Source organism: Lagenorhynchus albirostris, chromosome 21 (genome assembly GCF_949774975.1).
Source record: "Lagenorhynchus albirostris chromosome 21, mLagAlb1.1, whole genome shotgun sequence".
Classification (NCBI taxonomy): domain Eukaryota; kingdom Metazoa; phylum Chordata; class Mammalia; order Artiodactyla; family Delphinidae; genus Lagenorhynchus; species Lagenorhynchus albirostris.
This window is the reverse complement of record NC_083115.1, coordinates 10,051,635-10,064,310: the sequence shown is the minus strand read 5'-3', so window position 1 is coordinate 10,064,310 and position 12,676 is coordinate 10,051,635. Positions and strand designations below refer to the sequence as shown.

At 36.5% G+C, this 12,676-nt stretch overlaps 1 protein-coding gene across 6 annotated transcripts in view; it reads left to right on the top strand.

Annotated features, from left to right (window-relative positions):
• NRG1 (neuregulin 1) overlaps nt 1–12,676 on the top strand; it is a 1,016,158-nt gene that overhangs the window by 866,953 nt on the left and 136,529 nt on the right. For 5 of the 6 annotated variants that reach the window (XM_060136219.1, XM_060136227.1, XM_060136222.1 and 2 more), the window contains exons 4-5: nt 3,975–4,025; nt 6,340–6,390. The exons of the other annotated variant lie outside the window; for it this stretch is intronic. In XM_060136219.1, coding sequence (XP_059992202.1) covers nt 3,975–4,025; nt 6,340–6,390 — 102 coding nt within the window. The remainder of the gene's footprint in view (nt 1–3,974; nt 4,026–6,339; nt 6,391–12,676) is intronic. 6 annotated transcript variants of the gene reach the window in all.

Genomic DNA, 12,676 nt, shown 5'->3' with positions numbered 1-12,676 from the left:
TCCCATGCCTTTTAATCCCTACCTTATTTAGAAAAAAGAACTTGTCATACAGCAGACAGATATAAACCTATGCATTCTGCTGATGCCTTCTGGGATTATGTCAGTCTACCAAAGTCCAATTGAGTTTTCGTACAAAACAGGATCTCATAGGCAATCATCATTACGTGATGGATTACAGGTGGATTCCTTTCATGAATTCAAATATAGTAGTTTAAAAGGCCACAGACACCATGTTCACACAGATCATACACTGTATGTTGATTTTAATTTGTATCTTATTTGGCTTGGTCTTTATAGAGGAAACCTTAATGTAGTCATTAATTCTTAGCTAAGAAGCTCTATAAAAACTCCTGGGCAGCAGATTAGGGAAGAGAATAATAGACGTAACTGGTTTTCAAATTAATTAAGTACTGCTGTCTTTTAAAAGATTAATACAGGAGAATATACAACTAATCAATCATATCTTCTACTAGGTTTTCTTGTTTTAATCAGGAGAAAAATCATTTGAGTGAGATCCAGGATCCCATAGGAGCAATTGGGCTCCTAGCAATAAAAGAGCTGTTTCATTTTAGATGAGCAGAAAAAAATATTTCCACAAAATTTGATTAATATATCAATTGGCCCTTTAAAAAATTAGCTCATGTGGGTAACCCACATTGACAGTGTTGTTAGAAGTGCCATGATATTGGTGAACAACCTATAGTTATACTAAGAAGCACATAAAATGTGTTTTATAGTTTGTATAGTAGTCTCCATGTATGTTGCATTATGTAGGATTCTCATGAAGTGTAATAAGGAAGAGTAATATGAGTGGAAAAGAGCTGTCTTTTCAATGCATGGTATCCATCCTGCCTCTACACCATTTGTTAATTTCACAATTTCTCAGTTGCTTAAGACTAAGCTCTGATTATGAGCAAGGATTCAGATGCTCAAAATCATTTTTACCAGTGCTAATAAGTATGCCCGTCTTAAATCTTTAAAAAAATGACTTGATCACAATTTTTGAAGGCACAATAATGACCTGTGATTTTAGAATAAGAAAGAGTCACACAATTGGATATTTAAATTCACACAGATATATGTATGCTTGTATTTGTTTATGTGTATTTTGCTAAATAGTTATGTTTAGTATATTGTGCTCATGATGAAATTTCAAACAAGCCATGCATACTTAATAATTAGAAACATTCCTTTCCAGAAGGTGTTATTTTTCAGACACTGCCACTTTTTCTTGAGAACAGATCCAGTTTATTAAAACACTCGAACATTACAAATATACTGATGTTCCATGTTTCCTTGCCTACTCAGCATAAATTGCTCAGCTGTATTCAATTCTTGATGATTCTAAATCCCTATTAATTTGCAGTAATGAAGGGGGTGTCCTTTATAAATTAACAAATTTAATATACGACATTACTAAGGGGAAAGATGTGTTGCTTAAATAAACATCAAGGAGATTTCAGGACTTGATAATTTTTTTTAAATCTGTAATTGTAACAAAATTATTTTCAATCACCCTTATAACAAAAGGTTGTTTTCTCAATCTATGAATTCTACCCAAAAATGTTTGCTGAGTGGTTTTAATCAAAAAGATTAACTTTTCTTATTAGCAAGATTCTTTTAGTATAGAAGTATACAAGTTCTGAGCTTGTATTACCCCCAAGATAATTCAAAAGTTTTTTATTTGAACCATAATCATTAAAGATATTTATAAGGTCTCCAGGATAAACTCTAATTTTAGAAAGGGAGGTTATTTTAAGTTGTCTACATGTAGATACATATTTGTACTAACCTCCTGTTCTGGTATTTTTATGTATGTATCATTCAGTGAAACAAGGAAATGTTATGGTTAACCTTTCTTCCCATTGAGATCTTTAATGCTGAAGATAGAATAGCTCTGATTCTGGGGTTTTTGTTTTGTTTATTTTTTGGAAGGTCACAGGGGACTACTTAGTCTGTCAAAAATAAATGTGAGGGCTTCCCTGGTGGCGCAGTGGTTGAGAGTCCGCCTGCTGATGCAGGGGACACGGGTTCGTGCCCCGGTCCGCGAAGATCCCACATGCCGCGAGTGGCTGGGCCCGTGAGCCATGGCTGCTGAGCCTGCACGTCCGGAGCCTGTGCTCCGCAGTGGGAGAGGCCGCAACAGTGAGAGGCCCGCTTACCAGATAAAAAAGAAACTAAATAAATGTGGAAAGAGTCTTGATACTCATACCAGGATGGGGATTTTTGCCCAGTTCTTATGACCTGAGCTTCTTACTTCAGTCTGGCTGTTGTGTCATTGATGAGTCCCGTGAACAGAATGAGAAAGCATCTCTCCCAATGTGGGTACTTGCTTGGAAACTTGGATCTTCTTCTAGCTACTCACAGAGAAAGACAAATGCTGTGAATCTTTGATAGAAATGTTTCTATCTGTTTAACTTTTCCCCGAAGAAAAACCGTTATCATTTTCTACAGCCCATAAGAAGAAAGCTAGTTGTAGCCACTTCAGAAACAGAAACGCCATAACACCAACTCAGAATATCTTCTTTAATGCCTGCTGCTTGTGAAGGTCCCGAGGACATCATACACCCTCACATGCTGATTCTTTTCACTGGATCCCATTTTTATGGGTGTAAGAGCCAATGTAGGTGACTGGTGGCTTGATAATAATCTTGCACCTTGAATGGTTTGTCTTCCTAATGCTTCATTAGAGAGGGCCGTCCATATTTAAATTGCATGAGAAAAAACACAAACTGGTCTTACTAAAGATATATTTCTCATGTTTATATATACTCATATTTAACTTGATGTTTATTCTTAAACATCCTGCTGAATCTCACATGCCATTTTTTTTTCCAATTCCACTAAACCATTTATGCCTAGAGCCTCTCAGCTTGAAGAAACATTGCCACTTAAATTAATTCATCTTACCTACTAGACTAGTTCTATCATGGAAGCCCTAAGTGGTCATAACTGTATTTAAAGGTGATTATACTGATCGTGAACATTTCCAACTCCATGATTAACAGGCTATTAATTCCAACATAAAATGATAATATATGACATACTTAGGATTTTAGTAGGATCTAGTAACTTTTGTAATATATACATCACAACAGATTCAACTTCTCTTTTTGTCCTGGTTAATAAATAGTAAATCATTTGACAATAATTATACACACAGTGAAAGTTGAATAATATCCACCATCGCATCTCTACGTCCAATAAACCTATGCCTCACTGAGAACATTAGATTCTAACGAACTGAAGCCCTTTTCGGAAGGACTGGATGAATACAGAATTAGACAATGTATTCATCCTTTATTCCCTCATAAAGGCAGTAAGAAAACAAGTCAGAGTTTGAACAGTACCGTCACAATTCCCATGATGTGCATCCGGAAGTGTACAGGTTCATTCTGCATTTCCTTGAGTTAGGAGCTGCCTGCTTGCTCTGTGCCCTGCTCCGAGTAGCTGAAATGATGAGACACCCATCTTGATTACCACTGGCAATTTTATGTAGCATTTGATACCAGAACTTGATGTTTTTCATCAATCCCGACTGGAAACATGACTTGCTTTTGGTTTGGACAGAAATGTAATTCTCCAGAGATCTAATATTTTAAAATTTTGACCACAGTTTTGATCTCCCAGCTTTGATTTTTCTTGGTTCTGCCGTTTCCGTCTTCCTTTCTGAAGAGGAGCCCTTTGCTATGTATTCTTCTTCACTGACCCCAGTGGGGGCAGGGAATTCTTCCTAATTATTCTGTCACAGCCCATCTCATGCTCTTTGCCCAAGAAAGAAGAACTACTTATCCGGATAGTCTTTTTTTTTTTGCGTTTCTCGCTCTCTGTATGTATGAGGCCTGGGCTTTCATCGTCCCCTTGCAGTACTTTCTTCCTTTACACACATTTTTTATTTGAAGGAAGGCTGTGGAACTGGCTCCCAGCCTCCTGACTGTACATCATAATGTCCTATCACCTTTTCTTTTTTGCAGAGATCATCACTGGCATGCCAGCCTCAACTGAGACAGCATATGTGTCTTCAGGTAAGGAAAATAAGCTCGTCAAGTTTTACTAACCAGAGCGACAGGCATCACAGCTGGCTGTTCCTTCTACTAATCAGAACCCCTTCTGCATCCACATTTCAGCTGCTCTTGTTTTCTGCTCCAGTATTTTTCTCCAGCTCAGTCTGCTTTTTTGGATTTTACTTAAAAGAGTCTGGTTTTTGCTGTGTATCTGAACTTGGACCCAAGAGGCATGCATGGGAAAAAGAAACCTAGATACAACTTAGTGACGTTAGACCAGGAAAGGAGACGTCTGGGTTGTAACTTCAGTTTTTATATCTTTCTAGGTGCTTCTCTTAGCTGTCTCTGCCCTCATTCATCCATCAGAGTTTATTCCTGGATAATGTATCAGTGTCTGACCTCTGACCTTTGGGCTCTTAATGATCAGTTGTGGGTCACTAAACTTGAACAAAAACACAGTTATAGGCCTGACTTTTTAAAATGCTGTTGCTTTTTTTGTTTGTTTTTTGGGGGTGTTTTGGTTTGTTTTTGTTTGTTTGTCACTTGCCTATCATATTTGCTGATAGCAGTTGTGGTCTGAGCATATATTCGCTACTTAAAACCCAACTCTACTAAACACATGTATAACCCTAATTCGTTGATTTCTCCACTAGCTGTGAATGTAATTCAGCTACTGTGAATTTAAGTGTTTTTCTTACTTTTTCTTAACCTCTGCAGTTCCATAGTTAACAGAACCTTAGAATATTTAAAAATAAACATTTAGTTGGGAACAAGTTTTTGGAGACCTAGATTCAGAACTCACTTCAGAGGTTTGATGATAACTTGTTTTTCGCATGATACTTCACAGTTTACAAAGATTTTTACGTATTGTTTGGTAATCACACAGATCTGTGAAACAAGGCAGTATTTTTCTTCATTTTACAGATCAGAAAACTGAAGCAGTAGAAATGTTGAGTCATGTATCTCAGCAAGTGGGAGAGCAGATACTTCAAGCTCAGTATTCTGTTCATTACCCCAGAGTTAATGCTTTGGCTTCATTGATTTTTTTTTTTTTTCATTATGGCCTCTACCTTGTTGAAGCTCTTGGAGGCCATGTGATCTAACACAGCCATTTTCTAGCTTACCTTCCCCAGTTTGGCCTCTTCCCTTCAAAGCCATTGTACAAAATCATAAAAGCTAACTTTCTCTATGTCCTAGACCTCTTTGGCCGTATTGAGGGCATATTAATTTGTCATTACTGAGATGTAAGTATGTGTGTTATAAGGTGGAATGATCCTGGAGTGTAAGAGAATCTTACTTTTCTGAGTAATAGAAAGAGAAAAAAAGAGAGAGAAGGGAGAGAGGGAGAGAAAAAGAAAAAAAATATGTAGAGTTTCTGAATTTCCTCACCTTTCACTCTGGCATTTCTTTAATGCAAGGACTTCATTATCCAACCCGAGTAGATGCTGTTACAAACCTGAGCTTTTAAATTCATGGGGTACTTGCCTTGGGAATTTGGAGTGACTGTAACTAGTACTTTCTGATACGACTTGAGTCTTTATAACTTTCTGGTTGCTGAATTTCTGGTTGTGAAGCATCCTTCTTTGATACTGAGTTGTTCTTATTTCTTGCTCATAAAAACCCTTAGGTCCCATGCTTTTTTTCTGCATGAGGTATGTTTTATGCTCTGCTTTACTTAAGTACTGGCTTTCCTTCCTTTATCCTTGCTACCTAAGAGAGTCATGCTACTGTACCTCCCCCGTGATTGTATTATGTATTTATTTAGCACGTTTTATTCAATCCTGAAGTAATTGCTCTAGTGGACTTGCATGGACTTTAGTCAGCACCACGTTTGGCCAAGATGTTTATGCAGAGCAGTTCGCCTGAAAATATTGTCATTCTTCTTCTTCTTCTTTTTTCTTCCCCCTCTAAGCATGAAAGTTGCCTTTCATTCTCTCTCTGAAAATGGGGATTGTTCTCTTTGGTTTCATGTTTCTTAAAATCAAGACCAACCTAAGAGAAGGAATTATCTGTCTCACCTGGAGTGTGGATCTGTTCAGAGTAGTGGTTTTAGGAAATGGACCAGCAGTTGGTGTGTTGGGGGTATCTTTGCAGATGGACCAGCCCCTTTTGCATCTCTTTCTAAAGTCTTTGGGTCTGGCCTACAGAAACATTCCTTTGTGGTCTTTGAATATTGCATATATCTCCCTTTGACTTTGAGATGCTTTCAGCTTTTCTGTTGCACCATTTTCTAGGCCTCTTTTTCTAGATGATACCCAAGCCTGGCAAAATTTCTAATTTAAGAATCCAAGTGGCATGACTCAATAAAGCTTCATTCCACTTTTATGTTTTATAGAGTCTCCCATTAGAATATCAGTATCAACAGAAGGAGCAAATACTTCTTCATGTAAGTATATTTATATATTCTGTTCACTAGTTTTTAACCCAAGACAATTATCTGCTTCCAAAGATTATGTTCATGTCTCGCCCCTGCCCTTATTGAGGGATGGGGAATCGAGTTTGGGAACAGGATGGTATTTGCTGTTTGGAATAGAAATGACCTCCTGCAATGGTTGGGGTCGACCAGATATCCCCTCCCCCTGAGATACATATGGATATTAAAAGATACCACATATGTAGTAGTTTTAGGATAATGTAATGTTTTCAAATATTGGAAAATAGCCACGTAGCCTCTGAGGCCTAGTTCTGGGTGAGCAATAGAGAACATTGTGGGTTGTTTCTTGTTTCTTTTCTTTTCTTCTTCTTTTTTTTTTTTTTTCTTTTTAAGTGTGTCTTGATGCCTTCAGCAACTGCCTAAGGCATGATAGATACTTAGCTGTTTGGGGCCTCTATTCCAAAGCACCTCAGTTCTCATATAAAGTCTGCTGTGATGGAGTAAGGAAACTATACATAGATGCCCTCAATTCAAATTCTATAGCAAGTGACTAATTATGAAAATGTTTGAAAGCAAGTCCCTAGGCAGGATCTCAGATTCGTTTTCCTGTGTTTAATGTGAAATGTGCTTTGTGTTTATGGAGGTCTACAACTGTTAGATTGATTAGTGCTTTGTGCCGTGTCAGGGGAACTTAAGAAGTTAGCAAGGACTAGTAAAAATAGTTTTGATACTGATAAATTGTGAATAGCGTAGAATTAAACTTTGATATGCAACAGGGGAATTTATCAGGCTTTGAAAGTAAAACTTATAACTCCAGTCTTTCTCTCCCTGATTTTAGCTCTTTATTTAAAACTCATTCTCAGTTTGATAAGCTCTTCAATACATAGATATTCCCAATTATTCTGTTCCAGCCTGGAGAGTGCGTTTAATGAACAATTTCCTTTGGCTATCAGCATGGTAGAAAATACTTGAAAAGAAAGTATTTACTTTTGGCAACTTCAGTAGTTTTCCCAGTCTGTTTAAATATCCAGTTTGGTTCTAAAACCATTCTCTTTGGGTTGGTGGTACCCAGGCTGTAACGAAACAAGGTACACATATTTTTTATTGCATGAAGGATGATGTTTTGGCTATACTTTAGCTAGATAAAGCATCGTTTAACTGCACTGATGGCAACAATCTAGTAAGATCAACAGGAAATGAAATGCTAGGACTAGATCGGCTTCCCCTAAGGACACTCATTACATACTCCAAAATGATAATCCCTTCTGGGGACTTTGGATATTTGTTATTTAATTCTACTTACAAAAAGATTAGTATAATTATGTAGATTTTAGCTAACCAGCATTGAGGAATCATGATGAGCTTTGTTTTCTATTTTTGAGTGTTCATTATATAAAAGCAAATACTAGGGTTTTCTTTCTGGCCTTTTGTCTGGGAATAATTTCTCCCCTGCATGATTCATTGAAGAAAGTTATGGAAACTCTTGTAATTGGAACCCTTCATGCTATCATTAATGGGGCAATGGAGGCGATCCTTAAACATATCCGAGTAGTTTGGGAATGGAAGAAATACTTAGGGAACTGAAATGAATCTCTCAGTTTACATTTCTATTCACTGCAATACTACTGTTGAGAGAGAAATAATTTTGAAATCTGACTCTGATCTCTAACTCTCAGCAGAATTCGTTCCATGTATTTGGTAAAGTTTTAAAAGTAAGAACGAAGGCTTTGTGTACCTTTATGTTAAAATATTTCAGTGTACCATACATCACTCCCCACTCATGGTGGGCTCTCAGTAAATACTGCTGAATTGATGGATGAATACTTTTTATTTTTTCTCTACGGTTGAATTCTATTTGTGATAACTTAAGAGCACAGCTTTGTTTTGTCCCAGAAGTAAGTAAACATGTAATAAAAGAGACACAACTTCTATAATTCCTGTGTCAAATCGTAACTGGAAGAGGAAGAAAAATTCAGGAAATAAGCGATCATCCCTTTGTACACCGCTGAAAGATTCATGCCCTCACCTTCCCAGTGATCCAGGAGATGAAATTTAATCATGTCCCTGAAAGAGTGATATACTTCATGCACGGAGTGTGCGTGTCATCAATTTTGATAAGTTCACTCACATATTATTACTACAAGAGACTTGAAAAACGTTTTTCTCCACCAACTCAGAGTATAGGGTACAATACAATATTTGCTTCCATTTATAAAGCTTTGGTTTATTTATTTACCCTGTTTTCCATGGAAATAAGATATTTAAATAGACTCTATGATTTGGCCAGTTTTTTTTAATTAATTTTATTGGAGTATAGTTGCTCTACAATGTTGTGTTAGTATGAATACATTTTTTAATCTCGTGAAAATATACTCTGTACTTTGGAAATAGAAACCAATAGTGGCAGGATCCTAAGTCTAGTCTTGGTGAGAACAGTGAGAGCAGCATGAGGTACTCAGCTCATCCAAAGGCTGCATTCAGGGGAATCCTGCACTGGAGTAGAGCTGTGATGGAAACACAGCTTAGTAAAGGCTGGAGCTGAAACTTGAGGAACCAGCAATCGCAATAAACTGGACTTAAAAATTCAAAATAGAGTCAAAGGCCTTGGATAAGTTCACATGGGTCAGAAATAATCAGCCCTGAATAGGTTTCTTTTCACTGTGTTTCAGCCAGGAAGGAGACGTGTAAATCCCCGTATGTGAAAAGCAACCTGTGCTATTACAATGTAATCATGTGTGTGTGGCCTCCATTCTTTGAACTGTTGACATTGGTGTTTTTTGTAAAGTGAATTTTGAAAACCCTTTCTGAAGTAGTATGGATTTAGCAAACCTGTTGTGTATTAGAAAGATTTGGTGTGCTTTGGGCGTCGGTGTTAAAAAAGAGTGAGGGAGCCTTATTACTTTTCAGTTCTTTCGGTACAAGTGTGCACACCTTTATAGGGAAACGTCCCCTTAACTGTCAGTGCTGGTTCTGAGAGCATCTCACCTCTGGGTAAATCTTGGGAGCGTTTATCAGTGGTAGTTCATGTTCATGGCCCTGCTCAGAACCCTGTCCGGTATGCCAGGTGTCTTCTGTGGTATCCTTCCCTGATCACTTCAGCCCTTCAAGTTCTCCTTTTCGCCTCTGTAACTCATATTGGAGTAGAAAAAAAAACGCAAAGAAGAAAATTAAAATTGCCTACCTACCTATCCAAAATACTATTGCTAGTATTTTAGTATACTTTCTTCGAATCAGTATTCTTCCTTCTGGCTTTTTACTTCTCCACCTTCTATCTATTTAATGAACCATAAGTGTTTTTCCCATGTCATGAAATGCTAGTCAGAAATTTTGAAAAATATTTTTCTAATCTAAAAATTTTTAAATAATTTTTTTAAAATCACTGTAACGACTCAGAAATCATTCTTGACTGGAGATTTTAAGAGATTTATGTTTCATCTACAAACGCTGTATCATTTTTGCCCTCTTTCTATTTATTTTTCCTAGCATTTTATAAATATTGGTGAAATAGCAAAGTTACTAATCCTTCCTTTTGTAAGGCAAATTTGAACTACTTCCTTTTTTGAATTTGGGAATTTGCATTATACTTTCACTCTTTTTAGAGTTGTTAATTTATAATTTTTTTTAAGTTTCCTATAATAATCTCCTGGTAAAGATTAGCATTATTTTCCTTTATTTTATTTTACTCTTTTGTAAATGAGGCGTCTGTGACTTAAAACATATAAGTAATTTGCTAAATGAGTGTCCTATTACACGTAACAGGTTGTAGAAAAGAACTTGAAATTTATAAAACAGTTAGTAGGACTGTCTTGTTCCTCCTTTACACAGCATCAGCAAAAAAGTAAATGGATTGTTTAGAACAAACAAACCATAATGATTTCTGTCTGAATTGCCAGCTGCTGGTGACCCCATTTTGCAGACAATTTTGTCAAATGCTGTAAAAAAATACAATTGTTTTACCAACCACTTTACTGAATTAAGCCCCATCCATTCCAATTTAATATAAAAATGAGAGAAACAAAAGCGGGAAGTCTAATGAATAGTAATAGGAAAGAAAATAAAGAGAAGTTTCTGGAAAACAGTCTTAAATAATTGAAATATATGTTTCAAATAATAACAGTAGTCATAGCAAATCTTGATTGAAGGCTCACTTTGTGCCAGGCACTGCACAAGGTGATTTCCATGGATGCTGAGTCATGGTTCCCATAAAACCGTCTTCCATTTTTCAAATGATGAAACTGATGTATTTTGTCTAAAGTCCCACAAGCAGGATTCAAACCCAGGCAGTACGCTAGCCTGCCGTAATGCATGAGGTTTTGTTGCCTCAAAACAAAAAAAGCCTTTAATATGAAAAGGAATGAGATTCTGTGAATGGGTGGAAAAGTAGTCTCTGATACAAAGTGGATTGGGTGTATGTGTGGCAGATTAAGGTCAATGCATTGCTTTGAACCAGCTGAGCCCATATAATCTTTATGTTACCCATCAAAGCGTGACAGGTGGTGAGGGGGAATGAAAAGAACACAGACGTCAGATGGACTCATGTCCTTAAGTCTAAATACTAGTGCTGTTAATTACTGTGTGTTCTTAGGCAATTTATTTAATGTCCTTAAGACTCAGTTTCTGTCTGTATAACCTTGTTTATCTCAAACTATATTGAGAAGCCTAATATGAGAAAATGAATCATTTAGCACAGCCTTGCTTTAGATGGTCTCCTCTATAGACAGAAGAGAGCCAGTACCTGAAAAATATGTGTGTCTTTGAAGAAAATGGAAATCAAGGGAGTCCTACCATTTTATTTGAACAACATAAGAAAATATCCTTATTGTTGGAGGAGGAAAGGAGTTGATGATTTTCAGTCTAAATGGTGGTGCTGAAAGTTGTATGCCAAGAAATCACCGTCTTTTCCAAAATATTATATATTCTCAGCCAAGACTGCATTTGAAAGGAACTTATCCAAGAAGTCCTCTTTGAAATTTCTGATTGAAATGAACAATTGAATCTTTAATTTGGCAACTAAAAAGAGCTAGCTGAAGGAAAAAAATGTCTTTTGTCTGCAGAGACATTTGTTATAATCAGATACAGCATGTTCCCCTGGGAATAGCGCTGTGCTATGTATTGATTAGATTGGACCAGGTCTGCTGGTCCACTGGTGAAGTTCAGAGTTACTGTTCTTACTTCCATCCTCAGCTGTAACTGACTGACCTACTGTAAATGTAGACAGAACTGCCCAGACCTTTCCTAAATGACTTTCAGCTGGAAAAACGGCATTCCTATTTCAGATCTTTATTGGTGGCAAAATATGAACTCTATCCTGTCACTGTTAGACAGCTACTTCTAATTGAATGCAAATTGTGTTTCCAGATTTCTATAAACACGGTCTTTTCAAGGGTGTGGTGGCTGTGTCTCTTGTGGAGAATGACAAATTGCCATGCATCCTATAGCAATAAAAGAAAAATTTTAAGTGGCGATTGCCCAACTGGTATTACTTCCATTTTCTGATTGCCTAGAGAGTTAGTTACAGATTTTTAGGACAATACGCTGACTTGAAGCAAGAGTAGGGGCTTGTATGTCACAGTCATTCATATCACCTTCATGCTTAGTTCACTCATTTTGTATGTGAATGTGTCTTACATTTTCCTTTACAGTACTCCCTGCAACTGTAATGTAATTCTTCAGTTCTGCCTTTCTAAAGGCATTCAGTGTCTATCATTGCATTCCACTACTGGATAAGAGAAAACCTTTGATCAAGCTTATTACTAAATCATCCTTAACCTTTTGTATCCAGTTGAAATTAACCTTTTCCAAAATTATTCTCTTGACCCAGACAAATATGTGTGTGTACTATGTATATATAAATAACTGATATTTGTATCCTACTGTATATTTTACAGGGCATATTTTCATATATTGAGTCATTTATTCACACAGTAATTCTGTGACCTAGATTTCATCCCATTTGTCAGTTGAGGGATGTGAGACTCAGAAATTTCTGACATGTCCAAATTCAAAAACTACATACATAGGTGGTAGAACAGAAATTTAAGCCTGAATCTTCTGATTTCAATCATATATTTTTTTTAATTACAAAGTCTTACAGGATCCATGCAACTAGCTTGAGCTTCCTTTTTTTTTTTTTAGTGGTTTAAATTTTTTTTAATTTTTATTGGGGTATAGTTGATTTACAATTTCATGTTAGTTTCAGGTGTACAGCAAAGTGAATCTGTTATACATATACATATATCCACTCTTTTTTTATTTTTTTTCCCATACAGGCCATTACAGAGTATTGAGTAGTATTGAG